This window comes from Quercus suber, unplaced genomic scaffold, assembly GCF_002906115.3.
Source record: "Quercus suber isolate HL8 unplaced genomic scaffold, Cork oak 2.0 scaffold_523, whole genome shotgun sequence".
In the NCBI taxonomy this organism is placed as follows: Eukaryota; Viridiplantae; Streptophyta; class Magnoliopsida; order Fagales; family Fagaceae; genus Quercus; species Quercus suber.
The window spans coordinates 283470-300602 of record NW_027069972.1 but is presented as its reverse complement, the minus strand read 5'-3'; the positions used below and the strand labels follow the sequence as shown (position 1 = coordinate 300602).

The 17133-nt window shown below is 37.1% G+C and overlaps 1 protein-coding gene across 3 annotated transcripts; it reads right to left on the bottom strand.

Annotated features, from left to right (window-relative positions):
• Positions 1 to 11198: 11198 nt before the first annotated feature.
• Positions 11199 to 16757, bottom strand: LOC112027181 (protein OVEREXPRESSOR OF CATIONIC PEROXIDASE 3). 3 transcript variants are annotated; one of them, XM_024059857.2, is made up of 5 exons: positions 16500 to 16757; positions 15334 to 15705; positions 14179 to 14493; positions 13088 to 13206; positions 11199 to 11450 (listed from the first exon to the last, which is right to left on the bottom strand). In XM_024059857.2, the coding sequence occupies exons 1-5, from the start codon at positions 16719 to 16721 to the stop codon at positions 11435 to 11437; spliced, it is 1044 nt and encodes a 347-aa protein (XP_023915625.1). In that variant the 5' UTR covers positions 16722 to 16757; the 3' UTR covers positions 11199 to 11434. The 3 variants fall into 3 exon arrangements, with proteins under 3 accessions (XP_023915625.1, XP_023915626.1, XP_023915624.1); XM_024059858.2 differs by lacking the exon at positions 11199 to 11450 and adding an exon at positions 12305 to 12584; XM_024059856.2 differs by lacking the exon at positions 11199 to 11450 and having other exon boundaries at positions 12764 to 13206.
• Positions 16758 to 17133: the final 376 nt, after the last annotated feature.

Here is a 17133-nt window from a genome sequence, read left to right as displayed (position 1 = left end):
TTATTTTTGTATTTAGCACTTGTAAGGACACAATTTGGGCCCCTTGCCCAAGTGATGAATGAACATTGGCCCAAAAAGCCCAATGCAATGAATTTATAGAAAGTGAGTTGGAAAACTGGACTTTAACGAGTTGAACAACAAGAATAATTGATTCAGGTGACAAGAAAATGAAAATAAACTGATTTAAGCTAAAGAAGGCCAAGGAGGAGGCAGAAAAAGCTAGGGAGGAGGCAGAGCAGTAAGGGTGTGACATTAGAGTGGCTGAGACTGAGGAAGCCCTTAGAGCTGAGGTCTCTAGGGTATATAGAACTTACTGCTTCCAAGTATGGAATGAAGCTCTCAACCAAACTGGGGTTGAGGCTTCTTCTATACTTAGGAAGGTAGAGAATGTCTACTACCCCTAAGCCATTCGTGCCTTCTTCTCCAACAGTTCCAAGGCAACACCTCTTCCGAGGTGGCCGATCTAAAGAAGAGCAACCCCAACAAGGTCCCTTCCTCCTCTGGCAGCCCTTCAAAAGTAGCCGAGCAGCTTGGGGTGAAAGGAAAGGATGCTAAGGTGACTAAGGAAGTGGCCCTTGATGCCACCAAACACCCAGCTGCTTTCCAGGATCCCACCAAAGACAATGAGGCACCCAGGATGGAGATTATCCTTGCCAATCTTCCAATATCTACTAAAGGTGACCCCAAAGGCACAGACCAGGGATCCTCGGAGGCTATAGTTTCCCAGTCCAAGGCCTCGCCCTAAGGAAAAATTGTAATAAAAAAGAAGTGGACTTTAGTATAGCTCTTTCTTCTTGTTTTTCTTTTCTTTTGTTTTGTCTGCAACTTCTGCTTTGGTTTTCAAAGTTTGTAACCAAGCTGCCCCATTTTGTACTCAATCTGCCTTGCTTTAAGGCTTTAATTAATGAAAATTATGCATATTTTCTTTCTTCTTATGATTCTCATACTGGTGTTGATATAATTTCTATCTAACACTTAGTAAACGTAGTAATGAGGTAAAACTCTTCTTATTAATTTGCATTTGTAACAGAAAAGCTATCCCATCTCATATGGTCAGCAGCAAAACTAATTAAATCAACGAAATCCATCACCTCGACAAAGCATAATTTTAACTTTAATGACATACATAGTAATGTAGCATACATACAGGCTTAAACTTACTCTGTTCCTTACTCATTAGCAAGTTTAAAGGACTAGAGGGATAACCAATTCTCAAACAAATATGGGTATGCCTGTAAATGCTTTAAGTGACGCTCATGAGCATCCATTTGAGCCTACTATTACAGTGAAAATTGTTGCTGTTTAGAGTGGCTGATCATTTTTGACATTCAAGTAATCAATAAGAAGCACTAATTTACCTTAAGTATGTAGTTCGAGGAGTCTGAAATAACTAAGGTTTTGCCCTGACACTTGGTAAAATAATAGGAAGTATTAATTTACCCAAAGTATGTGGTCCGAGGAGTCTGAAATAACTAAGGCTTTGCCCTTACACTTGGTAAAATGATAGGAAATATTAATTTACCCAAAGTATGTGGTCCGAGGAGCCAAGCATAGCTGAGATTCTGTTTAATACTTAGATGGATGTCAGGGAGTATTAATTTACCCAAAGTATATGGTCCAAAGAACCAACCACAACTAAGGTTCTGTTTAATACTCAGCAAAGTAACATAACATATCAATTTACCCAAGGTATATGGTTTGAGGAGCCAGACATGATCAAGGTTCTGTTTGATATTTAGAAAAATGACATTAAGTATTAATTTACCCAAATTATGTTGTCCGAGGAACCAAGCAGAGCTAAGGTTCTATTTAATACTCAGAAAAGTAACTTAACATATCAATTTACCCAAGGTATGTGGTTCGAAGAGCCTGGCATGATCAATGTTCTGTTTAATACTTAGAAAGATGTTATTAAATATTAATTTATCTAAAGTATGTGATCCGAGGGACCAAGCATAACTAAGGTTCTGTTTAATACTTAGAAAAGTAACTTAACTTATCAATTTACCCAAAGTATGTGATCCAAAGAGCCAGGCATGGCCAATGTTTTGTTTGATACTTAGAAATATGCCATTAAGTATTAATTTACCCAAAGTATGTGGTCCGAGAAACTAAGCATAGCTAAGGTTCTGTTTAATACTTAGAAAAGTAACTTAACACATCAATTTACCCAATGTATGTGGTCCAAAGAGTTAGGCATGACCAAGGTTTTGTTTAATATTTAGAATAACAACAACATGAATCTCAACAGATAATGTAATAAATGAGAATGTGACAAGGAAGACTTTCATTAATAATAATACATTTTCAGGTTATTTACATTTTAGGGGCGTAGTACAATGTTCTCATCTAGGTCTTCAAGATGATACGCACATAATCCAGCCACCGAGGTGATGCGATATGGCCCTTCCTAGTTGGGCCCTAACTTTCCCAACGCTGGGTTCTTTGTAGTACGCAAAACCTTTCTTAACACCAAGTCTCCAAGTACCAGTGGCCTTAACTTCACGTTGGCATCATATCTTTGATTGAGCTTATGTTGATAATAGGCCAACTGGACCATAGCATTCTCTCTTCGTTCTTCAATCAAGTCTAAACTTTTCTCCAATAGCCCATCATTATTGCTTGGAGTGAAAGAACTCGTTCTCAGTATTAGGAATCCAGTCTCCAAAGGAATAACAGCCTCAACTCCATAAGTCATTGAAAAGGGGGTCTCTCTAGTGGACCTACGAGGTGTAGATCGGTATGTCCAAAAGACGTGTGGCAACTCTTCTACCCATTTTCTCTTTGAGTCGTCCAGCCTCTTTTAAAGCCCACTCACTATGACCTTATTGACAGTTTCGACTTGTCCGTTCCCCTATGGATATGCCGAGGTGGAATGTCTATTTATTATGTCTAGGTTATAGCAATATCTCCTAAAGGCCTTACTATCAAACTGAAGACCGTTGTCCGAGATGAAGGTACGAGGGATTCCAAGCCGAGTGACAATATTTTTCCAAACAAATCTCTTGGCATCTACATCCCTGATATTTGCCAATGGTTTAGCTTTAACTCACTTAGTGAAGTAATCCGTGCCGACCAACAAATACCTCTTATTCCTTGCTGCCTTAGGGAAAGGACCTACAATGTCCAAATCCCATTAAGCAAAAGGCCAAGGGTTGGATAAAGGATTAAGGACTCCTCTAGGTTAATGAATGTTTGGTACAAATCTTTGACATTGGTCACACTTCTTCACATACTCTTGTGCTTCTCTCTGCATATTTGGCCACCAATAGCCTTGAGTGAGGGCCTTGTGAGACAAAGGTCTGCCTCCTATGTGACTTCCACAAATCCCTTCATGTAATTCTTCTAGGAGTAGCTTAATTGCTTCAGGTTGTATGCATAGCAGATATGGGCTAGAAAAAGATCTCTTGTACAACTTTTGGTCCTTAGACAGTCAAAACCGAGGAGCTCCGTACCTTGTCGGCCTCGAATTTACTTTCGGGCAAGACATCTTGCTTAAGGAATAGCATAATAGAGTCCATCCAGCAAGGACTCACTCTTATTTGCTGAACATGAACCTCATATCCCCTTACCTAATTGGTTTACACAAGTCTTCCACAAGGATCGTCCGAGATAAACTTTGTGTCAAGGATGTTGCCAACGTGGCAAGAGAGTTAGCATGTGTATTTCTACTTTTAGGGATTTGTGACAAATTAAGAGATTCAAATCTAGACAGTATATGTCTAACCTGGTTCAAGTATTCCTGCATTCTGAGATCTCTGACTTCCAACTCTCCTTGAACTTGGCCCACAACTAGCCTTGAATCAGAGAATATTTTCACTATTTTTCCACCCATTTTCAAAATCATGGGCATCCCTACCAGTAGAGCTTCACACTCAGCTTCATAGTTGGTGGCCGAGAAGCCCAATCTCAGGGATTTCTCAATTGTAATCCTCTCAAGAGACATCAAAACTAGCTCCACTCCATATCCTCTGTGGTTCGTCGCACCATCAATATATACCTTCTAGGACAAAGGCTCTTGTAAAGAGACTACACCAACCAATTTTTCATTCATGTTTTGCTTCTCTACTCTCTCTTCTAATGGGGTTTCAGCAAACTCAGCCACCAGATCGGCGAGGACCTGACCCTTGATAGAGGTGCGAGGCATGTACTTGATATCAAAAGCCCCTAGGATCGTACCCCACTTTGCAATCCTCCCTATGTAATCAGTGCTCCAAAGTAGAGATCTAAGCGAGACAACAACTGTGTGTGATTGAAAATAGTGGGGAAACTTACGTGTAGCATGCACCACTGCCAGAATGGCCTTTTCTAGTAGTAGGTAACGGACCTCGGCCTCATGTAGTGACTTGCTCACATAATAAATTGGCTTCTATACACCACTATCAACCCATATCAGCACCAAGCTCACCACGTGGAAGGCTACTGCGATGTAGGCAAACAAAAGCTCATCCACCTCGAGTCTAGACATAATGGATGGCTGAGAAAGATACTCTTTCAACTGCTAGAAAGCCAAGACACACTCCTCGGTCCATTCAAATCATTTCCACCTTTTCAACAACTGAAAGAAGGGCCTATACCTGTTTGATGACCGAGAGATTAATCAGTTTAGAGCAGCAGTCATCCTCGTTAGCTTCTAGATCTCTTTGGGATTCCGAGGTCGCTGTAGATTGTTAATTGCCTTAATCTGGTTAGGGTTGACTTCAATTCCGAGATGTATAACCGTGTACCCCAAGAATTTCCTTGATCCGACACCAAAAGAATATTTAGAAGTATTGAGTCGTAGCTTATACCTCCTCAAGATCTCAAAGATATTCCTGAGGTCGTTAACGTGCTCTGATTCCAATTTACTCTTGACCACCATGTCGTCTATATAAATCTCAATGTTCTTCCCTAACTGTGGCTCAAACATCCTAGTCATCATTCTCTGATAGGTAAATCCCGCATTCTTCAAACCAAAGGGCATCACCTTGTAGTGGTAATTCCCAATGGGGGTGACAAAAGTTGTTTTCTCCTAGTCATCCAAGGCCAAAAGTATTTGATAGTACCCTTAGTAGGCATCCAAAAAACTCGTCTGAGGATGGCCTACTGTTGCATCCACTAGCTGATCAATCTAAGGCATGGGGAAGGGGTCCTTTAGATAGGCTTTATTCAAGTCTGTGAAGTCCACACACACCCGCCACTTCCTACTCTTCTTCTTTACTACCACTATATTAGCCAGCCATTCAGGGTAGAACACTTCTTTAATAGTCTCAGCCCGCTTAAACTTATTCACCTCTTCCTTAACAGCATCAGAATGCTTATTTGATGAGCACCGATGTGGTTGCTTTCTAGGGAGGACAACCGGGTTAACATTTAAATGATGGCAAATGAATTCTGGATCTACCCTAGGAGTTTCATAGGCATTCCAAGCGAACACATCAATATTTCTCCTAAGAAATGCTAACAGTTCCTCCTTCTCCTGAGGAGGCAACTAAGCTCTGACCTGAAGAAACTTCTCTGGATCACCATCTATGGCAATTTCCTCCAACCTCTCCCACTTTGCCTCCCCCAACACCGCATCCGTAGATAGGATCGAAATCCTTGATTGCTATAAACCCCCCTCAGCAAAGGCCGAGGACTCAGCTGCAGGCTGATGCATAATTGCAGCCATGAGGCATTACTTAACCACAAATTAACTCCCCACAAGCTCCTCAATTTGGTCCCCTGATGGATACTTCACCTTCAAATGCAGAGTTAAAGAAACAGCCGCTAGGACATGAAGCCAGGGTTTGGCCACAATGGCCGTGTAGGGAGAGTATGCATCCACCACAATGAAGTTCACTTCAACCACCTCTAAACCAACATGCACGGGAAACCTAATCTCGCCCTTTGGGATGAAAATTTTCCCATCAAAACTCATCAAAGGTGAACCATAGGATGTCAAGTCCTCCAACTTTAAGTTCAGCCCTCTGTACAAGTTAGGATACATAATCTCTACACCACTGGCCTGGTCTACCATCACCCTCTTCACATCATACCCTCATATTTTGAGGGTGACCACTAAAGTATCATCATGTGGCTGGATGGTTCCTATCTTGTCCTTGTCTGAAAAACTCAACGCTAGTCGGATCTCCACTCTAGCCCTCTTCGGCTCAAAATTAGAGTCCTCGGCTATTAGCCGAGTTACAGACATTACCCGAGAAGGATGAGAACTAGTTCTCCAAGGTGCAACAAAAATGACATTAATTGTGCCCAACAGAGGCCTTGAAGAAGTGTTCCCCTAAGCCCCTGGCCTTGATGGGTCTCCTTACCCGTTGGGACGATAAAAAACTATTGTAACCTTTCATCCCTAACTAGTTGCTCCAGATGATTCCACAGAGTTCTGCAGTCCTCAATGGTATGCCCCCACTCTTAGTGGTATTGGCAATGAAGGCTCTGATTGCGCCTTGAGGGGTCTCCACTCATCTTGTTCGGCCATTTGAAGTATGGCTTGTTCTTGATCTTCTCCAAAACTTGATGCACCAGTTCTCAGAACACAGTGTTAACCATTTAAGGAGCTATAGACCCAGAATGCCTAGCAAAATCCCTCTAGGGTCTATTATTGTTGTAGCAATCCGACTTCAAATCCCTCCTCACCTGAGGGATAACCTTACCCTTTCCCTTGCCTTGTTGTTGGTCCTCCTCAACCCTCTTATATTTATCAATCCGATCCATGAGTTGGTGTACACTAGTAACTGGTTTCTCAGTCAAAGACTTCCTTAAGCCATGCTCGATAGGTAGGCCGACCTTGAAAGTCCTGATGGATACGTCGTTAAAGTCACCATCTATCTTATTGAACATCTCCCAGTATCTGTCCGAATATGTTTTTAGGGTCTCCCCTTCTCTCATGGACAGGGACAACAAGGAATCTAAGGGCTAAGGAACCCTACTGCACGTAATAAAGTGGGATCCAAACGTCTGAGTGAGTTCCTTAAAGGAATCAATGGAATCTGCACCTAGACCATCAAACCACCTTATACCATAAGCCTCAAGCTGGATGGGAATACCTTGCACATCAAGGCCTCGTTCTTGGAGTGCACATCCATTCTTTGATTGAAATGGCTAACATGCTCCACAGGGCCTGTTTGACCATTATAAATGATGAATGTGGACTAAGTGAACCGCCGAGGAAGTCTTCCTCCCTCAATTCTGTGCGTGAAAGGTAATTTGGAAATTTGGTTGAGTGCTCTGCTCATAGCATCATTTTCCAGGCCTCTCGAAGATGAATTTTTGTTTCTACACTCATGATGGTAGTCTTCATCATATGAGAAACACTCACTAGGAGGGGTCCTTGATCTGCGCCTATTGTTACCATCTTCTTCACCATCGGAAGGGAAGTCAGAATTGGAAGGAGCTTACTTTCACCGTTCATGGCGTAAGCTTCTCCTTAAGTGATCAATCTCCAGCTACATGGCTTTGGTATTTTTCTCATAAGAAACGTGACTCCAACCCCAAGACTGGCTCCTAGTGTGGGTAGTGTGCACACTTCCCTCTCGGTTTCTCCTTTGTTCAAGATCACGGAAGTGATCTTAATGCTAAGACCCCATAGATTTTGCATGGTTTAGACCTGAATCTACCATCGTTGAACGTTAGACTCACTATAACACTAGTAATTCCCACAAATGACATCAATTGTAAGGACACAATTTGGGTCCCTTACCCAAGTGATGAATGAATCAAGACCCAAAAAGCCCACTACAATGAATTTGTAGAGAGTTGGTCGAAAAATTCGGTTTTAACGAGTTGAACAACAAGAATAATGGATTTATGTGACAAGAAAAGGAAAATAAACTAATTTAAGCTAAAGAAAATCGTCATCGGCACAGTACGAGGAGATCAGTTCTTATATATTTCTTTTAAGTTTGATTACAAAGTTAGTTCTTAATGGCTACAATGTTTTTCTCTTAGTTTCTCGATCCCTTCTCCGTGGAGGGTCTCTTCCATTCTATAGTTCTCTTTATACGATCTTGACCCTCCATTTGTTGACTATCCAAGCCATTACTTGAGTGCTCGTTCCATCGGACACCCTCTCAGGCACTCCGTGTGTTGGGATAGCCAATGCAGCACTGTTCAAGGGCCCTCTCTACATTAATGTAACCAGAAAGTTAGTTGCAAAGCATTCAATACGGTGGTAGCAGCTTTCTCCTTGGATATTTTAGGACTCCCCCTTGTCCCGTGTTTCTGTAATGCTTATTCGTATCAACAGAATTTCCTGGAACGTTTCCATGGACGACAAACCACCCCTTCGGATCTTGGCTTTGGTTAGTCGAGGAGACATTCATCCTCGGACCACCCTCATAGGCTCTTATGGCCAAAATTAACTTCTTCATTTACCAAACACGGACTCTTAGGAATGTGTTTTCCCGTCCTCGGATTGGGCCCCTAGCCTAATATGTGTGCATCCCTAGGCCTATCACTCCTACAGCATTGATGTGAAGTTGCTTTGTCGTGATTATTACTTCTACCTTATGAATTAATTAAGGATATTGTGCACCTAAATAATTACTTTGATAGATAAAAAAAATTAAACCTAATTATTATTCTAATAATGATTTAATTTTAACTATTCTAATCCTATCATAAAATATTTATTTGTAGTTACAAAGTGTGTTCCACGTGCCTTGCACATTCATCAAAACTAATAATCATAATCACTAAATTAGGGAGGAAAACAAAAAGGTGCGAAGAGATGTTCATTTAAAAATAAATAAATAAAGGTGCAAAAAGATGGAGAAGAAATTACTTGGATTAGAAAAGAGATATTTCTATTAGTGAATAGGTATTAAACTGGGATATTATTGTTAGTTTTTTTCCAACCAAAGAAAAAAACACCTTTGCTGAAGCATATACCCCATCTTTTTAAAAGAAACCCTTTTTCCACAAAAGTGATGTCTTGTGGGATCTATATGTCCATAAGCAACATAGGATGATGGGAATGCCTAGGATCCCCAAGAATCCAAAAAAATGACCCAAAATCAAATGTGTTGTATATATAGGTATTTACAAGGATATGTTGTAATAATATTGTTTGAGTTTAGAGAATATTGTTTCATAAAGTGAAAATCCAGGTTCTAGAATTTTCTAAGTGAAAATTCAGGTTCTAGAATTTTCTAAGTGAAAATTTTGAATTAAGCATTTTCAATCGGTCGAAGCTTTGGCTCGACCAATCGAAATCGTAAAGAAAAAATCCTGGAGTTTCTGGATGGCTCGATCGCTATTCGATTCTTGTTCGATCGATCGAAAAGAGCATTCGATCAATCGAAAGAAACACAAGAAATCCTGTGGTTATTCTTCAAAATTGCTATTTGTAGAACTTAACATCTTGGTTGTATTATAAGGACAAATTTGTGATAACCCTTTAGCAACAATAATGTGGGGGACAAATATTGTCTAAGGAAAATGATATTGTGCCTCCAAGTTAACTATTTTCTATTCGTCTTTTGTGTTAACTTTGTTCTTCCATTATTACTTTGTATAATATTTCTAACAAAATGTCGTTAAAATTTCCTATTGTTCCACTTCCTCCAATAGTCTAATGGATAAATAAAGGAACACATTGATAGCTAGCCTTCAAAAGCACAATCAGTTAATTGACTAATCAATCATCAATCCATATATATATATATATATATAAAAGTAGAAAGCTCATGTTGGAGAGCATGAGATTGTGCCATGTAATGCATTCCTTGAAGTTTTCTTTTATTTAGGCTTTTACTTCAACAAATTTGGTATCAAATTATTAGTTCATTGATTAATTATTTATAGTTGTACATTAATTATCTATATTTAATGAATTTAATTAATATTACATGAATTTATATGATTATTTTTATAAACTCTATATAAGAAATAATTTTTAGTTGGAATAATAATATTAGATTTACAATATGACATTCTTTCTCATATTTAGTTGCTTTGGCAACAATTGACACAAAAACTATAAAAAAAAAATTAAATATTTGTGAATTCACTAAAATTAATCTCTGTGTGTGTATGTGGAACTAACATTTTAGTATTTATTCTATGTAATTAGAAAGATAACTAATAGAATGAATATGTTTATTTTGTTATATTAATTATTTTAAGCATAATAAAATTTTAATATCATTTTTCTAAGATTTATATGAGAAACAATTTTATTTTATTTTTTAATGTGTGGAACAATTGATTTAAAATATGGTGTTCTTACTCAAATTTAGGGTCCGTTTCAAAACAGCTTATTTAGCTAAAACTAAAATTTTTTTGCTGAAATTGTAAAAAAAAGTTGAAAAATAAGCTGAATAGTACAATTTAATTTATGAATAGTATTAAAAAATGTAATGAGATTCATAAATAGTAGCAAAAATAAACTAAAATTACAAATAAGCTAATAATTTCAGCTCATCCCAAACAAACACTTAGATGTTTTTGCAACAATTGAAACAATGTCCAACAAAAAGGGAAAAAAATAAATAACTTTAATAATACAAAATCAAGAAGGTAAAAAAAATAATTGAAGGATATTTGCTTTTTTTAGTAGGCATGAAACATGGGAGAAAATGAGTTTTTGCCCTTTTATTTTTTATTTTTTAAATTCAGTATTTTGCCTCATTTCTCAAACTAATTAAGAAAATATCCCTATTTTGAAACTCGATTTTCTAAAAATCGAGTTTCAATTTAAAACTTGATTTTTGGACAATCGAGTTATAACAAACTAAAAATTAAATAAAATAAAATAAAAATTCTGGAACTCAAGCTCTATGAACTTGAGTTTCATGCAAGTTTTTTTTTTATAAGTTTGATCGCCCCATATCTATAACTGCGTTCAGGGAGTCCTATAGTGGCGTTTTAAAACTCTATATTAGCGTTTTAAATGGAACTCGAGCTCCATGAACTCAAGTTCCATTCAATTTATTTATTTATTTTATTTTTTATTTTAACTTTTTTTTAGTTTGATCACCCCATATTCAATTTTTTATTTTTTTTTATTTATACATCAATAGTTAAGGGTGTGGATCTGAATCTTGAATATCTCTATCGGAAATTGAAGCACCTCATGCGGTAACTCAACTAATTCCAAATAAAGAGAAAGCAAAAACCATCCTTACTAGTGGCACAATGAAATAAGAGATGTTCAACCTACGCTAACACGTATATAGCAGCAATTCACAAGAATCATATTCCTTTAATGAGATTATCCATATAATAAAACTTTCCGAATGCACGTCCAAGCAAAAAAAGCGACGAGGGACTTTGCTCCAATTTTTTCCAAGGGAACAACAATTGATTAGATATTTCAAAGCCTCAAAAAAAAAACAAAAAAACAAAAAAAACAAACAAACAAACATCAAGTTTTCCATCACATCTAATCTACCAAATCAACCAATCCTCCTGAGTCCCTTTAGGTGATTAAAATGTAATTGAGCCAACAAAGTATCTAATGGTTCCCAATCCTGAAAAGCACCAGTAAAATTTAGATTTAGATTCAAGGAACAAAACCCTCCTATCTTCAAATACATCCAAATAAGAATGAACAAAAACATCTCTATCCTTTGCAATTAGAAAATAAATCCCAGGTAAAGATCCTTTAAAGGAGCACCCTCACAAATTTGCAAGGTAAAACAAATTTATGTTCCATTGCTGCATCAATTATTCACCGAAAAGAACTTCACAACAGATATGCAAAAGGAAATTAATTTCTTCCATTTTTCACCAAAATAAATCTTCCAATTAAATAAATTTAACAATCACAATTTACATGATGCGTAGCCTTTTGAATATCCAACTTGCAAATAACTCCTATAAAAAAGTTCTGCTTCTAGAATTTAGACATTCATTAGCCACTAGAAACGGAGTCCAAAATCTGTCTGCCTCCAACATATGCATTTCGCAACTCCTCAATAATCCTCCAACATACTTTTAAGTCTATTAGTTTAAACCTTAGCCAGCATATTATACCCACTTCCGATCAAATTGCTACAGACCTCTTCGGATTAGAGTAGTGAGAAACATTCAAAGACAACCCAAACTTACTTGTCTTTGCGTCCACTACACTTCAACAGTGCTGGAAAAAGGCTATTGTGAAACCATCTGGCTTTTCACTATTCATATCAATAAGTGCCCCTAACATCTCTTTCCTTATCAAAGGCTCTTTTCAACCACGCAAAATACTCCTCATCAATTGGTGGAAAATGCCCATCCACCTTTGGGTCTCCAATCAACAAATTCATTTGAATAGATACCAACTAGTTTTTTTTTTAAAAAAAAAAAAAAAAAAAAAAAAAAAAAAAAAAAAAAAAAAAAAAAACAGATTTAATTATGAATCTAAAACTTCAATTTTTTTTCCCTAACAGTATATTATATATATTCAAGAGAAGTGTACCATTTTCTATTTATTTTTGAGTCCACAGCATTGGCATTTGCGAACACTTCACACTTGCCAACCAAAGTTATTATTGCTAGAGAAGCTTTTGCTACTTCTAGAGTTCTCATATGTCTGTACGTGATGAAATACTTCACATGCTTGAAATATTTGTGGAAGCAACAAGAAAAACTCCAGCAATAATAACTCTCCTCAACCATTCACCCTAAGGCACATACAAGTCAAAAAATGATTAAATGTGATATCAACCAGGCAGCAGGAGTATCCTTCAAATTTTCAAGTAAATGTTCTACAATATCTTAGGAACCAAAGGACATCCAATGACCTCTGAGGTAAAGTCAGCCTACAGGTTTATATGAAATTACTATTATATATATATATATATATACAAGTAAAACTAATGTTTTTTTATTGTTAAATAATTGTCTTCAAAGAAACTAGGAGTTAGTCCTAAGAAAGATAAGAAGGGAAGATGTATAATACATAGAGAACCATCCACTCTTGAGTCTCCATCAGCAAGAGTGCCATGATCTGTGACAGCCCTATGCTAACCGGATTAGATTTTCTAATAATCTCACCCCAAAACAAGAAAGGACAATCTCACACACACATACATATGCATATATTCTATCAGATGTCAATACAGTTAAAATCTTATTACATGCTTTTACAGTCTTTTAACGAGACTATACAGTTTCAGGAACAGACCGTTGATAAGGAGGGTGCTGGTCAGGAACTCCATCTTCAGCTCGTTTGTCTTCAAACCATTTCACAACTCTTTTGCGGGGTAGGTTTGTCACATGCACAACACTGCTAATCATTGCATTCTGCATAATTGTTTAACTTACAGAGTGTAAGAACATAAAATTTTAGTTCGTTTGAGGAGTAAATCACACTAATCAAGCTCTTCTGAAGAAATCAATATCATAGTAACCAAAATAAGATAGTCATGCATGTTGACCCCTAGAAAGGTCAGAAAACATAAACATTGGACAATACAAGCAGGAAGCACAATTGTAGAAAAAATTTGAAGGTATACTTAATGTATAATGATTGTCAGCATATACTTATGGTATAACGTATAAGTGTGATTGTCAATTGTCAACATACTTCATGTATAGCGAGTTTTAAATTTTGGGTGTTTTCACATGACATACTAGGTCAACATACTTCATGTATAAGGAGTTTTAAATTTTGGGAGTTTTCACATGACATAGCAGGTATACACATATGTGATTATCTAGAGATTAGGCCAAACACCTAAAGTTTGAACCTCAGAAAGTTAGAACACTCGTCTAACTTTATATTGGCCTACCAGCATGTTTGAAGAATGACTAAACAACCTTGAATTTATAAGTATTATTTTTTATTGGTAAGTTGCACATGTACTTAGTGGGTCTTGAATCTATGATGTCACCCTTCACCACATTCTTATGGGGGAAGACGCAACATTTGAACTAGCCACTTTGGCAACAACCTTGAAATTATTTTAGTGGACCTAAATTTAAAAGTAAACAAACAAAAATTCATTTAAAATTTATTTTGCTTAAAGTTGAGTCTAGGAAATTTGAAATAATTAATGATATCAACATGCATTTATTGAATATTTTCACAGCTGACACGTGAGCATTAAGAGACATTTTCAATTAAAAATTGACCACCACAGTTATCAAATCAGTTGATTCATCCTTGTCGTTCAGTTAATAATAAACATCTGTTTTTATTGGTTATGAATAGCAAGATTCTCCCAACTGCAACTTGCAATATTGACGCAAAAGGAACCAAAAAAAAATCCTTACAGTGGGGCGCTTTGTTCTACCATAAACTCTCTCAAGGGTTTCAACTTGCACTTTTTTCAGTCTCTTTTGAGCAGACCATTTATGCTGCAAAACATGAACAGGTGCTTGCAGCTTGGTCCCAGATTCTTCAGTATGCACACTTGGTTCACTATGAGCAGTTTCCATGGGTTTGGGTTCAGGCACCGATAATGATAAGGTTGGTGCAGGTTCATCAGGTAAAGCAGCACTCATCATTAGAAGATTTGGAGGGGGGTCACGAAGCAATTCAAGAACAACAGCCCTATCAAGACAAACCTCAGCTGCAAGATTTTTGATCTGCGAAATGGGAAAATTAGGGATTCAAAACAAGAAAGCTTAGTTACAGGGACTTAATTGTCATAAATATATATAGAGAAACCACATAACAAGCACAGACTAGGACGTATCTATCATGCTGAACATGCATGTCAAGGAGAATTCAGATTCAAGGCGTTCCACTTTTTTCCCCAATTGAACACTTAAGCAATACCTTCATGCAAAATATGACCAATTTTTTTTTTTTTTTTTTTTTTTTTTATAACTACAGACCAATTAATAGCTTCTAAAATGATTGAATATGAACAAAACTAATGCTGAAAAAACCTAGGGTTCATTATGATAGCCCATTCTAGCAAAAAACAATTTGATGCAAATTTTCTTGCCTTTTTCTATAAAATTATTAGACATGCAGTAAACTCAACTTGCTTGCCATACAATATTGTCACAATTGCCTGAAATATATGAGCATAGCCAGACAAATTTCACTGTCCATGCACCTCACTAATTTAGCCAAAAGGAAATTGGAAAAGAGTACAAGATATATTGAGAAAAGCCCAAGGTCAATAACAGGCCACTTAAGCAGTTTCCATTTGACATGATAAATCTTAAAACAAACATCACCACAATTATCTCTTTATTCAAAATTCAAAACTGGGGATTCTTGGGTAGAGATATAGATAGCATGATTGCATATGCATCAACCATACATCTAGAGACAACAGCGAATGAAAAAGTCCTTCCAGCTGCTAAAAGGTTAACGTTTTGCAAAATATTCCAGATAATAACATGAATGACATCATTAAGCCTATCTTTGAAAGAACCACATTTCTTTGAATAACATAGATCAAACATACGTACACTAGTTTTACGTCGGCCAGCTTTTAGAGCTGATGCCAATCTTCGAAGTTGCCAATTTCTAAGCTTCACTGGCCTTTCTTCTTCTTCTTCTTCTTCTTCTTCTTCTTCTTCTTTGTCCTCATCCGCTTCAGCAATATTCCCACTTTCAGTATCATCAGCAGATGAGTCGGACATCGGTATATCATCATCTCCTAGTGCCTCTGCTAACTCTTGTACAAGCATAGCAAGGTCTTCTTCACTAATTTCATCATCCCCGCCATCTAGGGATGGGTCTTCATTTTTCAGATCTTCTTCCAGTTGACTAAAGAGTGCCTCAAAGGCATCCTCATCTATATCATCCTCCTTCGCAGGTTCCTTATGACGCAAACTTTTCTGGACCAAAAAGTTATTGCATTAGAATATTACATTATACACCATTACAATTGCAAATTTCTGAAACAATGATGATAGCTTATGCTGAATTTAATTGGATAAAAAACTAGACCCATGGTATTAAGAAATTTGTGCCGTGCACACTTGAGTGTTAACCCAATATTAACCAAATTAATTAATAAAGAACCAAAATGGACTTGGAAAGCAACAACCTTAATAAGTCCCTGTTTGCTAACCCAAGTACTTTTTTTTTTCAAAACACTTGACTTATTTCTAGGGTACCAGCTTATTCAAACAACCCCATTACAAAATAAAAATTGAAAAATATGCTATACCAAACAGGCACTAAGGGTCCGTTTAGTTTGGTATTTTGGGAGCTTAAAAGGGCGTTTTTAAAACCCAAAACTCTATTTCACAACAACAACTCCTAATAGCTTTTTTACAAAGCTCGTTTTAAACTCAAAACACAGCTTTGCAATAGCCTATACAAACTCAACCTAAAGCTAAAGAGTAGCAGAAATTTAACATGATACCAACCTCAACCATTTACAAGTTACCAAGAATTTTATGCAAGCCTCTCTCTCTCTCTCTCTCTCGTGGGAATTTAGTAAATTCTTTTTACCATTAGTTGCTACTTGCTACTTGCTAGCAACGATTAAGGATTTTTACAATTCAGAGCGGTTGTATCATAGTTGGGTGAGTGTTCTTTTTTTCATTTGATTAAGAATTATTATACACAACAAATGAATAGAAAGAAAGTGAGGAACCAAACAAGCTCAAAGTTACAACCTCACCTTGTTTTTCTTGGAAGAAGATGAAGAAGAAGAAGAGGTGGGGTTTCGGCGGCGAGCGAGAGCAAGTACAGAGCGGCAGGAGGGCGGGAAACGTGGCAGATTAAGATGGATGGGCCTACTAGGGTGGCCCTGACCCACGAGAAGGCGGTCACTGAGAGAAGATGAGAAGCATTCAATTTGAAGCGCCATGATGGAACTGTGAGCCGATAAAGCAAAACCCATTTGTCTCTTTTCTCAAACAAACACAAAGACAAGGAGGGTTTAAGTTTAAAAGCCTCCGTTTGCCTCATCCAAACGCACAGTTTTAAATAAAAGTTGTGTCTTTTTTTTTTCCCCCCAAATAAAAAAAAAAAAAAAAACAGTTTATTTATTTATTTTTTTTGTTTTGTTAAAACTATTGTAGAAAAAAGCTTGTAGGGATAAGGGCCCAAAAATCATATATTAGGCCATGGGTCTTATTCGAGGATGGGAGAATGTCCGAGATGGTACAAATAATTATGAGTGGTTCCTATTTTTTAAGTCTCACAAGTAATGAATGAATGGGAGGTGGTCCGAGGAGGAATTCCTCCTCGGATATGATAAGTGCAGTTTAAATCTGTGTTTCAACAATCACGATGACCTTCCAAGATGATCC